This window comes from Lissotriton helveticus, chromosome 10, assembly GCF_964261635.1.
Source record: "Lissotriton helveticus chromosome 10, aLisHel1.1, whole genome shotgun sequence".
NCBI lineage: Eukaryota > Metazoa > Chordata > Amphibia > Caudata > Salamandridae > Lissotriton > Lissotriton helveticus.
In genome coordinates, this window is record NC_136071.1 from 204,340,695 (window position 1) to 204,354,885 (window position 14,191).

Genomic DNA, 14,191 nt, shown 5'->3' on the forward strand with positions numbered 1-14,191 from the left:
TTTGTTCTAGTCTATATAGTGCTTGTTGGTTGATGGATGGATGACATTCCAAGACTGTCCATTGAAGGTTGTCTGCCCTGTGTCCTGCTTCTTTGCAGTGATCATAGAGTCTGGTGTGTGTCTTCATACAGCGAATGTTACTGTTATGCTCAATGATCCGTGTTTTCACAGTTCGCATAGTCATGCCTATGTACTTCAGCCCACAGGGACATATGAGCATGTATATACAGCGGCTACTGTTACAATTAGTGTGTTTGTTCATGTGCCAGGTGAACGTTGCTGTCAGCTTGATATCTTTGCTTTGTATGGTTTGTGGACAGACGATGCCGCTACCGCACCTGTAGTGCCCGACCACCGGTGGCAGGTCCCACAAGGGGTTCTCACGGTGGGTGCTTGACTTCTTGGGTCGAGTGTGGGTCAGGGTGTCCTTGAGGTTAGCAGTTCTTTTAAAAGCAAAGCGTGGGCGGGGGATATCCAGCCCAGCGGAGTTCAGAGTGCCCCAGTGTGAGTTGATTGTTTTCTTGATAAAGGTGGAGTTCCTGGTGTATGTTGTTACGCAGGTGATGACATCACTTGTGGGCTTAGGGTTTGACTCCAGCAGAGCTTCTCTGTTGTTGTTACGTGCCCTTTTAAAGGATAGATTCAACAGTCTGGTTGGATAGCCCTTGTCCTGGAGTTTGTGTTGGAGGGTAGATGATTCACGTGCAAAATCAGTCAGTGATGTACAATTTCTTCGAATTCGGAGAAATTGCCCGAAAGGGAGATTGTCCCTCAAGGCTCGAGTGTGATGGCTCTGGTAAGGGAGGAGACTGTTCCTGTCGGTTTCTTTCCTATAGAGAGTCGTAGTAATCTCTGAAGGCTCCAGCCTGATCGTGAGATCCAGGAAGGGGAGAGAAATGGCGGAAATGGTACCCATGAATTTAAGGTACGGGTTCTGCAGGTTAATCCAGGAGCAAAATGCCTCACAGCTCGTCCTGTCCCCTTTCCATAGGATCAAGATGTCGTCGATATAGCGACGCCAGAGGGAAAGATGTTCGAGAAAGGGATTGGTTGCTGCAGGGTAGATGACCTGTTCCTCAAAGGAAGCCATGTAAAGGCAAGCCAGGCTCGGCGCGAAGGTAGAACCCATGGAAGTACCACGGATCTGATGGTATAATTGCGATTCATACCTGAAGAAATTTTCCGTCAGGGCTATACTCGCAAGGGCCATGATGAAAGAGTTCAAAATGAGTCCACAGGGATCATAGTCTTGACAGGTTTTCAGGCAAACAGCATGATAATCTTACATTCAATGACTTTATATTTAACTAGTTTATATAGACAGTGTTTATCCTGTTATTGTGGCACGAATCTGGCTCTCACTAACCGATGATGGACGTTCTTGACTTAAGAACTCCATGTGAAAAAGGTACACTTTCATATTATTTCTTGGCCAAGAAACAATCTCATAGCTTCAGCAGTCAGTCCATGAAATATCTATATATCTTCATTTCTGTCTCTTATAAGGATGAGTTTTTTTATTTCAGCCACAGAATTGGGCAGCAACATCTTTCTTGTTTGCTGTAATGATAATAACTTGTTTTTCTGTAGGATTTTCAGATTAGAAAGTACATTGAATCGAATAATTTTCTTTAGTTTGCCGCTGAGAAGACATCTACAACCAAAACAAATCTACTTTTGTTAACTATGGGAACTTCGTTTATATTATATGGATGTTCTTTGTGGTGGCCTGAAACACAATAAGGGCTGTGTGATAAGAATACCTAAATCCAGAGTATTAATACAACATGTAGTTAAGGAGCATTCTTAGATTAGCAGATATGCACATCTAGTGTGGCTTCAAGTGGATGACAGTTAGTGTTGAGCCAGCACAAACATTATCCGATGTCTAAAGTCCTTATTGCATTTTCTATGCTACTATACTACTTTTGAATGCAAATATATAACTAGAGGAAGACTGTGGTGGCCATTACTACATGGGCCTTTTGCTTCCACCAACCCTGCTATTGTTACCCATGAAAGTAGTAGTATCAGAAACAGATAGTAAACAGTCCCCTAAGAGCCATGTTTACTTTCTGTAGTTTCCATTGTTTGCTCTTCTCCTAGACCCTCGGCAGAAAGCAAGAGTTTGCTAAGTGCCAAATGGCAGGAAAGCTGTCAACCCTTTGATGTCATTGGGTGTTAAAGAGAGTGTGATGTCACTTCTGCTACCCTTAACATTTTTGTGAATTGACGACCATGAAATGTAGTATTTACCTTATGGCGGTGGACAACTATAAGTAGCGTACAGTGCTCAAACACCATCTATTTCTCTGTTCTAGACTGGCTTTGGTACCCACACATGGTTTCTGAAGAGAGTCCCTGGAACTCAGTACCCTTTGAGAAATGAATATATAGGCAAGTTCGTCAACGGAGCTCGTCATGGACACGGGAGGTTTCTCTACGCCAGTGGTGCTATATATGATGGCGAATGGGTGTGCAACAAAAAACATGGTTTGGTAAGTCCTGACAAATACAAACCACATTCATTTGAAAAGTGAAGAAAATAAGTCATGCTCTGGTTAATTCAAGTTCCTTTATCTTTCTTTTCTGATTTACACCTGCATGAATGATGCCCTTTTGCTTCCAATTAAATCTAAGGGGCGAAAGGGTATTTGGGAGTAGTAATGGCTTCTTGATGGTAAACATACTACTTTTATGATTCTATGTTTATATTTGACTTTTCATAAATAATGTATTCATGGTTTCTACAAACCAAATAAATACAAACAGTGGGTACACAGTGGGCTTCATGCTTTGTATGCATATTAAAAAGGTACTGATTTCTGCAACGTCTTCTCTTCTTTAGAAAGACATTTGTCTAACTCAAATATATTTTCTGCTACACCACTAATCAAACGTGAATATCACAAAGGCATACTCAGAACACAGTGATGATCCTGGATATTCTAGTCCCACCCAATTATGACATAATCAGACTGAATAGAGTTGGAAAATCTGGGGGGTGGGGGGGTTTAGCATGCATTTACTGCTCCATGCTCACCCTGAAACACTCTCAAAGAGTGCAATTGCCCGCCTGATAATAATTAGGCATTTAAATTTGGAGCAATAACAAGATGTTATGCTAACTCTGCAGGAACTACCGCCCCTCAGGAAACAACCTACTTTTTATTGACCAGATAATGGAGACCATCTCCTCTAACTCAGTTAAGCACACCAACTTCCGCTGGGATTTCCACTTATGTTGGAATGACTCTAACAACCTAATACGGAACACTTTCAAGGCCTTCTTCAAGAACCTCAACCTTACCCAGTCATGCAATGGCCCAACACACTATAGAGGCTTCACCCGAGGATATGGAACAACAATACCATTGACTTGAATCCATAACCCCCAGTGATTGGTCAGACCACTAACTAATCTCCTTCCGCATCCCGGAGAAGGTATTAATTAGAAAGGGCCAACCTCTTAAACCCAGACAATAGTCCAGAGACACTAACCCGTCCCATCAAACCTCTACTATCAAGAACACCCTTCTGCCTCCCACAAGCATGACGAATGTCAATGATCTTGCTGAACACAACATAAGCTCCATGGCAAACATACTGAATTCTATTGCTCATAAACAGCTAAAAAGAATACTGAGCCAACACTCCAAACCCTGGTTCAACAGCAGCCTTCATGAGGAAAGACACAACTTAAGGCTTGCTGGAAGATCATGGAGAAGCTCTCCCTCCATTGCACACCTCCAGCACCTGAGGTTGATAAGAAGCTCCTACAATTAACATATCCAAAGTTCAAAAACAGACTACTTTAGGGCACAACTAGACAATGCCAAAAACAGACCCAGGAACTATTTGAAATCATCAAACAACAAACAGTTTGCAACCCCAACCAACACTCAGCTGGCACCAAATCCTTGCAAAGTGACTGGGAGTTCTCCCTCATTTAATTGGAAAGACAAGGAGGATTGAATCTGATCTGCATCGTGCCTCACAGCCTCTGCCAACCTAGGTCCAGCCTAGGCTCCTACCTAAACAGCACCAGGTCAGTTCCCCTCCTTTTGGCTACACTAGTAAAAACAATGACACCTGGAGTACTTTTAAAATCCCAGATGAAGTTGCTATACTTAAAATATAAAAAATAATAAACCACCTCCAACCATTTCAAGGATCCCATACCCACCAAGTTAATCAAACAGCTGAGCCCGTCCATACTTCCTCTCTGGACAAAGATTGTCAATGTATCTCTCTCAGGGACTGTTTCCTGACTGCTTAAAGGTAGGACAGGTCACCCCTATTAAAAAAAAACAAATACGGACCAGACTAACCTCAATAATTACTGCCCAATCACCAACATCCCAGCACTAGCAAAGTTTTTAGAGAAATCCATACACCTACAACTCTGCAACCACATTGAGCAATTTAAACTCCTTGATCATCACCAATCTGGATTCAGAACTTGCCATAGCACTGAAATGGCTCTAACACACATTGTCGATGACACCCTGGGATGCTAGACCAGAATGAACTCTGCTTACTTATTCTACTTGATCTCTCCTCTGCTTTTGATTCGGTCAATCATCATAATATGAGTGACTTTCTTGAGAAGAGGATGGGACTATTTGGCCCCATCTTAAACTGGTTTGCCTCCTTCCTTCATAATAGAGCACACAGAATCAAAGTCAATCATGGCCTATCTGACACCACACCAGTCACGATTGGATGCCTCAAGGATACACAGTCTCACCCACCTTACTCGAATTGCTTATGCAACTTCCTAATGAACGTCTGAAGATCTCACACATTCACTAACACATGTACGCAGATGATACACAAATGTATCTGAAAATTTCCTTACCCGAAGATGTCAAACTGCTCAACTGCACCTTTCTGAAAACACAACAATGGCTGACCCCCAATCACCTCATGCTTAACACTCTAAAAACTGAATTCCTACTGATCACCCCTCACAATCACTCTGCCCCCCTAGAAGAATGACTCAACTCACTGCTCTTAACTGCGTCCCACATGTGATCGGTTCCACTAGATCTCTAGGTATAACACTGGACAAATACCTGAATATGCAAGAACATATCAGTGCCACCACCGGGGGAGGCAATTACCAACTAAATTTACTGAGGGAAATCAAACCTTTATTACCCCCTGCTGACTTTCAGTTAGCTGTCCAAGACTTGGTCATCTCCCGTTTAGATAATAGAAGGGCTATTCGGACAGACCTACCCAAAGTAAGACTGGCCCCAAGACGGGCCTCATTAAATTCAGCTGCTAGGCTCATCACAGGATCCAGGAAATTCTACCATTTTACCCCCAATCTCAACCATCTAAAATGGCTCCCATTTGAAGCTAGAATCCAGTTGAAGATAGTTTGCATGAGTCATAATGCCATCTACCACAACACACCTGTCTACATGGCTTAAAAACTTGAACTGTTGGGTGGCAGTTCCTCCTCAGGAGGCTCTAACTCCCTGCTGCTGAAGCCACAGATGTTCAACAAAAAGAAGACTTACAACCGCTCCTTCTCTGGTCCGGCTCCAAGAATATGGAACGCACTGCTCTCAGAAATTAGGACAAACCCCTCCTCTACATTCTTCAAAAAAGAAATACGAAAGCTTCTATTAAATGGATTCTATCACTAGTTATCTTTAGTCACTCACCTTGTTCTATGTCACATGAACTTACATGAATCATTGATCCACCAAGCTGATGTGGTTTACTGTATCTGTGTTTTGCATTGGTCCCTACATTTCCTCCTTGCATTTTACCATTTATGTATGACCTGGATGCAATGTGTACAGCGCTCTGATACCCGAAAGGGTCGTGTTCACACTGCATGAAACTCTGCAAGTAAATAAAATTAATTAAGTAAAAACTTGACAAGCACACAACACAGCTAGAAGTGCCCTATGAGGTTACTTCCAATAATACTTGCCTACAAATTAAACCACACATACAACAGAATACATAAGACAGAGCACTCCTCATATATTCAACAATGCCTTGATTAAAGAGGGAACATATGGACCTCGGTGGTTAAGACTGACAAAGCACTCCATGGGAAAAATGCACCTTTAATCATCCTCATCCACCACCTTGACCAATGTGCAGCACACTTTGTTAAAGCACTGTATACAATTCAAACTGTTCTCCAACTAGCTGTGGTATTGGTTAGTCATGAGATCAATCAATCAAGTGGTTTTTAGATCTAAGATGCGAATTCTCTTAGAAAACTGACTTAATTAACTTAATTTAGAAATTTGATTACATTGAAATTAAACTCCATCTATGCCAGGCTGGGATGGGAGGGCCTTAAGCAGTTCACTTCCACAAATGAGTCAATAGGTTCCGTAATGGAGTAAATGTATAAATACTAAACATGGCTCCCTAAGAGTTCACAGTACTAACAGGGATTTAACTAAATTATGTTTAATTATATTCCCCCTTTACTAAATGTAAGTTAATTATGAGCCAAAAGGACACTGGACTGAGCCAGAGTTATTGAAAACCGAGGAGACAGTGAACTCAGTGTACAGTACTAGACAGCTATGGGGTAGTGGCTTAAGTGTGACTCAGTATGGAATTAAAAGGACAATTTCATGAAGGTGAGCTGCAGGGCAACTGCAAAAAAATTGGATTAGCTCATTACAGGAAATCTAAAAGGGTAACGTCCAGAATGTGAGTTACTGGAAAATGTATAGCACACCACAAGGAATGCTTCTGGGATATCTATGATGATGCTCTATGGTGATGCTACACTCAATGTAAATGACAAGGGAGCAGAAAAACATCTGTTATATTATGTGTAATTGTATAGTGGGCTAATCACCCATGAAGGTATCTAGGCACATTTGCATGTGACGGGCAGCTGTCTCCTGGTGAGGCTAATCGATGAGCCAGGTCTTCAGCTTCTTGTGGAACTTGTGAAGCGATGAAGAGTCTCTGATGTGAGGAGGGTCGTTCATGACTTAGGGAAATATATGAGAAGGTGCGGCCTCTGGCTATGGTTTTGCAGACGAGGGGTGTGCGTGCCATTGAGAGTCTGGCTGTGCGGAGTTGCCTGGTAGTTGTTCAACAGGGTATGCGGCTCTTGAGGTATCTGGGCTGGTGTTATGTAGTGCTTTGAATGTGTGTGTGAGCAGTTTGAATTGGATTCTTTTGTGGATTGTGAGCCAGTGCAGTTCTCTGAGGTATGGAGTAATGTGGGTGTGATGAGATAGTTTGAGTATGAGTCTTGCTGCGTTTTGGTCTTGAGCCATTTCAGGAGTTTCTTTGTGATTCCTACCTTGAGTGTGTTGCCGTAATCGACTTGCCGTTGATCAGGGCCTGTGTGACCGTCTTACTGGTGTTCTCATGAAGCCATTTGAAGATGTATTGTAGCATCTTAAAGATGTTGAAGCAGGTGGAGGTCATTGTATTTATTTGGGCTGTCATGTCGAGGTTGTTCAGGATGATTCTGAGATTTCTTATGTCTGTGGTGGGTGAGGGTCCTAGGTTAATAGGCTACCTTATTGAGTCCCAGGCAGAGATTTTCATTTTGAAGATCACCACTTCAGTTTTGTCAGTGTTCAGTTTGAGACAGTTGGTTTTCATCCATGCGGCTACCGCTGTTATGCATGTTATGAAGTTGTTTTTTGTAGTGGGGGTCTTGTCTGACAGGGAGACGATCAGTTTGTTATCGTCTGTGTAGGAGAGTATGCTGATGTTGTGGGATCTGATTAGGTCTGCTAGTGGAGTCATGCAGATGTTGAATAAGGTAGAGCTAAGAGATGATGATGGGGGACTCGACATATGGGGTTCTTTGCCTTTGATGGGTAGGGTGGCAGGCACTTTTCTCATGCATACAATGATTTATGTACCAATGTGAGCACAGTAAATGTGATTCAGGCTGACACCAGAGGCCATCCATAAGTCAGCAATGGGATTCTTGAGTGGAACACTGCCTGTGCAAAGCATTCTGCAACACATAAGGGTTTGGTGATAATGTTTTTGGTGCTATTTGTAAGAAGTGAATTAGATAGACCATGTTTATTCTAATTATGAACCTTGCGGTCTCAGTCCTCTTCAGCTCAGCCAGACAGGCATGTGCTTTTCGCAGGAACCTAAGATGGTTGTTGGATGGGAAAACTATAGCACTGCTGCGGCTGTCCATTGACTCATTGGACACAAATGGGATTCATAGTGTTGTGGTTTTGTTTTTTGGGCAGATCTTGGTGTCTCCAACTCTAAACTTATTATACCTGTCTTGTTCTCTTTTTAGAGTAGCGCCTTTGCCTACCAGAAGGAACGACCCTTTGACTTTGTTCAGGCTTAAAAAATTGTCATCCAGCCAGCCCTCAACTTGAATTTATTCAATAAAGTACTCCAGATTGGCATGCGGTCATTGGACAGATATAATACTATGTGTGTCTGTCAGTCACTGGAGAACTAAGAGTCACCAGCATTAATGTGTGTCACTAGGGGGGACTATGAGGACACTGGGGCAGATTTAGTCAACTGCACCAGAAGCATTGACAGCAGTCCCATTAGTCCATACAGCATGAGCTATGCTGTGTGTTACTAGGAAAGGAAGGGGGCAGTGTGTGAGCTCAGTGTGTGCTACGGGGAATTGTGAGTGGCCTAGACTAAATGTGGTTTAGTGGGGAAGTAAGAGGGCCCTAAGGTTAATTGGCACTGGGGAATCAGGGGGGTAGCAGCCTGAGGGAGACTCTCACCACTTAAATCCACCCCTTCGGTGTTCACATTATCAGGGGTGCCAATTACTCCAGGGGTGCCAAGTTAATTGCTGTTCTTAGTGGAACCCTTAGGTTTCACTGCGAAATGGGGAATTACCAGATGGAACAGTCATTCTGGGTCTCGTTTACCCAGTAATTTTCCATTCCTTTATGCGCCCCCACCCCCAAACGTTTTCAGATGTTTTGAACAGCTGAAAGATCTGGGGAAATAAGACAGGTTTGCTGTGTTTCCGAGGACCTCCTAATGTTCGATGGGTCAAAAAACAGGTTAGCGACCATATTGGAAATCTCACTCTCTCGTAATGAGGCATTATGCGTGTGTTACTGTAAAAACAAGGTGACAGTGTATGAATGCAATGCGTTAATTGTGAACAAAGATGACCATGTACTAATTATGTGTTACTGGAGAACTAGATGACCCTGGACTAATGCTTGTTACTGGGGAACTAAGATGACCCTGGGCTAATTGTGTGTCTCAGGGAAACTATTATGACCCTGGACTAAATGTATGTTTATGGGGAACTGTGATGACCCTGGACTAAATGTGTGCTACTGGGAACTAAGATGAGTCTGGACTACTTGTGTGTTACTGAGGAAATAAAAGGATCTTCAACTAAATGGGTGTTACTGGGGAACTGTGTGCTTGAGACCCAAGGCGTATTTAATTAATGGGGAATTAAGAAGTCACCCGCTGGCTTAATGTCAAAAGGGTAGCAGGCATGCACTGGGCTGAGTCATTGAGGAACTAAGCGAAAGGTAGGCTAAATGTGAGTTACTGTTCAAGTAAGAGGACACTGTACAAGAGACATTCTAACACATAGCCCCTGGTCTGCCAACTATAATAACATTCTCACAGTTTAGAGGTGGAAGAGGGGCTTTGGAGTAGTCAGAGCCTGGATAGGGGGTGGGACCTAGAGCCATTTGGTGTCTGTCAGTGCATGGTTGGCATCTGAGGCGCTGAAAAGGGGGCGTGGGCAACTGTTGGAGAGACTCCCTAACCTGGGGGGAAAAACAAAAAGCTCAGAAGCTGTTGCTGATGTTTTAATGGGTTGTAGTTGCTAAACATCCCCCATATACACTAGTTGTGCAAAATGTCCACAAAAGAGAGGGAAACCCACTCTCTGCAAAGGTTTCCAGCTCATAGTTTCTTACATGTCTGATATAGACTCTTTACCGGGTGTCCATGTGAAAGGAGTCAATTTTGGATTACACACAATGGCACCTTGTATGTTGGCAGGCGCCTCCTTCCAGCTAGAATACAATGAAAAGCATGCTGGGCCACATACAAGGGTAATCACCATAAGAAAGATTTGTGAACACCATCAGAACAATATAAGATGAAGATTTGTGGTTTTGGTTGTGATATATTCATGCTTAAGTCATGTATGAAACATTGACACACAAGGGGATATTAAAAATATCATGGTGTTCCCAGACGGTGATACAGCACCCATTATGACCAATACTATGTATACGTAAGGCCAGAACTCAGTGTTACCAGAGAAGCACCAGTTGATCCAGTAAAGGCCCCTAGGAAATGGGTCCCAAAATGCTCCTCATTCTCCAGAGGATAAGTACATACATTTAAAATTGTTGTGAAAATCTCCAAAATCTTAATTAGCGCCTTGAGACCCTCATGGGTGAGTAGTCGTGCTTTACAAACTCCTGATTGATTGATTGATTACTCATAACGACATAGCATAGTGGACAAACAACGAGGGTGGGAAGTCATTCTGAACTGACTATATTTGACAGAATGGAATCCATACAAAATCTGAGGCCTAATAAATACAAAATTGCCATGAAAAAGCCCTTTAAGACCTTTCCAAGGTCAAAACGTGTTGGCTGATGGAATGTAAGAGCGAAGATTTTGTGATTTTTCACAACTATTTGAACTCTATATACTCCACTAATATATGCTTATCGCTGATTTTCAACTGGGTATTTATCTTACTTACCGAGGACACAAGTGAGACCTCACCTCATACCACATAACAGTTCTGGACTCACGCTACTAAGACCTCCATCTGAATATCCTACCTATGGAATGAGACATAACATGCAGGAGTCGGTGCTACTGCACACATTTCATCATCTGAATCCTTAATCTCAGGTATTTTACCAAGACAAAGTTCTCCAGGTATGACATTGAGGATTAATCTCCAGTAAAATAAAATAATGCTGGATTACAGCACTTGAGTAGGCCAGTCACTGTAATCCTGCTTTGACCAAAAACTGCTTTTTTAATCCAAAATGGGACTAGTCTGAAATGTGTGGCATTAGAGCCACTCAGAACCACTTCCTGAAAGTTTTCTAGGAGTGCTGGTTTTCCTGTTTTATGTAGATCATGAAGGATCATGTCTTGTTATTTGTAGAGAAACACATAAGTTCTTTAAAGCTTTATTTTTCCCACTATTGAGGCTTTTATTTATTTTTTTCCAGGGAAAATTTACCTTCAAAAATGGACGTACTTATGAGGGAGAATTTCAGAATGACGTCATAGCAGAGTTTCCTCATTTTCAGATGGACAGAATAAACACCCCTGACCTCAGTGGCATCCGCACACAAAGCCCCGTTGCTTCTGGTAAGGGACATGAATCAGAGCAAACCAGGTTGTTATTTTTTTTTGTGAAATGTATACATTGATTGCAGTGCACCCAAAAGGGTATTTCGGGGAGTAGTGCTGACTGGTGCCAAGCACTGAAAAAAATGGCTGCACAAACATACTAATACACTAAACGCTGAGGCCGTCGTTGATGGGAGCTATGTTATTTCTGCGAGGTAATACCACTTAGAGTAATGCCAATACTTAGGAAGTCGTTACCTTTTTCTTGGTGTAGTATAGACTCGTGATTTCAAGTTCAGCTGGTTGGAATGAGGAATAAGGTAGCTAAATCACATGTTTTGGCCTGTTCTGAGTTTCGAAACAGGAAAGACTGCAGCTGCACAAATTTTGCTAGGCAATTTATGCAGGGAAAATCGCCGGGTCTGTGCAGTGTTTGCACACTGATCCCCAGATTCATCAAAGTTATGTTTTGCGAGTCCTTAATAGCGAATTTTAAGGATTCGCTATTAAAGACTCGCAAAACGGGATGCATGTAGGAATCGCAATGTTATTTGCGATTCCTACTGATTCCTTATTTGCTGATCGCAAATAAGGAATGGCTTATGAATGGGGAGTCATTCCTTATTTGCGATTAGCAATTAGCGAATCGCAAATGTGCCGCAATTTCAAGGGTGCCAGGGTGTCCTAAGGACACCCTGTTGCACCCCTGAAATGGTAATGTTCACTGGTGTTGCGCACACACATGTCCCAAGGACATGTGTGTGCGTAATATACAACTTAGAAAAATGCACTAAAGTGCATATTTCTAAGTTTTTGCTATTTACCACGTAGTTTGACTTCGCGGTAAATAGCGGCCCCAGATTGCGAATTCGCAATCTTGGAATGGTTCATGCATTGCATTTAAGGAAACGCAAATTGCGATTCCTTAAATGCAATCGGAATTTGAGAACTCACAATTATTTGCGAATTCTTAAATTGCGAGTGCATGAACCGTTGATGCATCTCAAATGCCATTTTTGCAGGCGCAAACGGCCGAATTTTGCAATTCGCACCGTTTGCGCTCGCAAAAATGCTTGATGCATCTACCTGTTAGTCCCGATGTATAATTCTCTACGCAGCGCAACGCAGCAAGCCACCTTGCTGCGTTGCTTGAGAGGGAAAGGGCAGGAATGTGGCGTATTTACCATCATACTGTGCATTTCTGTCCTTTCCTAACGCTGGCACACTTTTTGCTGCCTGGCCCCAACACAAGCACTTTTGTATCATGGTGCAAGGATGCCTGCGTTGTAGGCAGGATTGTTTTTGTACAGGCAGGGACACCTTCCTGCACAGAAACAATCCTGGGAGGGATTTTCCTAATTCTTTGTGTGCTGCAAACATAGAAAGAGGAAGAAACAAGGAGAAATAAAGATATTAGTCCTCGTTATGCCTCCTCTGGGTAGGTGTAGCATTTTGGCGCATTCCCAGGTCTATCGCTAATGGTAAATCCAGGAATGCGCCAAATTCCATGGGTGGATTCGTTGGAACACCTCCCTGAAGCAGAGTACCGCAAGGCAGCGATTTGGGCTGCCATGCATGTTACTCTAGATTTAGCAAACCATTCAGGGCCATGCAAGGTGGCCTTTCATGGCTTGACAAATCTCACTTCAGTTTTGCGTCTCCGTTACGCCCCCTTACTTAGCGCAAGGGTGTCACACCCTTTGATAATTCTGGCCCTTATCGTTTGTGACCTTGCTCAAACTCAAATTCCCTGTTTGTGCCTGAATCGGTATTACTGTGACCCGTGTAATGTGGGCCTAAAATATGTGAACGATTCCTTAGTAATTATATTCACATTATTCAAAGATAAACACAAGATATGTGGTTCACTACAATATGACATAATCTGAAATATGTCTTCACCACACAAAGGGGTAGAGAGAGGCAATTACAGAGGACCACAGTACAGCCATCCCAATACAGCCATTTCATACACAAAATACTGTGGTTCATATGACATACTAGATTCTTTCTGGTTCTTCAAAAATGTTCTATTTCTACGGGTACATCAGACTCAGTTCGATTAGATTAGGATTAAAAGGATGCCAACCACCTACTCCTATAGTGACATGCTTCATCCTTGGGTTCGCTTCTCACCTGTGACATGTGGTGGCAATGGGCTCACCAAGATATATGTGTGTGTGGGTATCTTAATCTGTATATGTTTGTCACCTTTCAATGTCTCACTACTGCTAAACTATGTATTCTTTTTTTCCTTTTAGTCTTGTTTACCTAGCTCAGGATTCATTATGAGGCCGACGTGGGCTTTTAGAACTTTCTCATCTTGCAGTCATGATGTTTCTGCCTCTGTTTAGAATGCCTTTTTGGTTAGGGGCCTTCGTCAGGACAATCCCCAGGGTTATCCCAAACGTCATATATCGACAAATCCTACGCTCATAACTGTATTTAATAAGAAGGGTAAAATAAATGTTTATATATAAGTTGCTGCCAAGGTGTAGCAGACCATTGCTTCTCTTTGAAGGATTCTTCATCCTCGGTTTTGTTTCTTTATTTCTCAATGTTTGTGAGCTGATGCATTTCTCTGAGATAAACGCCCCTTTGCTACGCTATTATGGCACCTGCCCGTATAACTCTGGCTTCAACCGCCCAAATCCAGAAAAGTGAACAGAAACCCTGAGGATGAAGCATGCCCCATTTTTGGGTGAGGGATCAGGATCTTCTTTATTCCTAATATCATCAGAGTCAATCTGGACTACAGTTGAGAAAGGAACACTTGTGAAATCTCAGAAATAATCTAGCACTTCATAAGGACCATAGCGTGAAATTCACTAAAGCCCCCTAAAGTCTTTTCAGATAGCATCAGCGTCGCATT

At 42.6% G+C, this 14,191-nt stretch overlaps 1 protein-coding gene across 3 annotated transcripts in view; it reads left to right on the top strand.

Annotated features, from left to right (window-relative positions):
• The window catches only part of RSPH10B (radial spoke head 10 homolog B), a 517,038-nt gene that overhangs the window by 114,938 nt on the left and 387,909 nt on the right, over positions 1–14,191 (top strand). For all 3 annotated transcript variants that reach the window (XM_078665151.1, XM_078665153.1, XM_078665152.1), the window contains exons 8-9: positions 2,322–2,498; positions 11,196–11,337. In XM_078665151.1, coding sequence (XP_078521277.1) covers positions 2,322–2,498; positions 11,196–11,337 — 319 coding nt within the window. The remainder of the gene's footprint in view (positions 1–2,321; positions 2,499–11,195; positions 11,338–14,191) is intronic.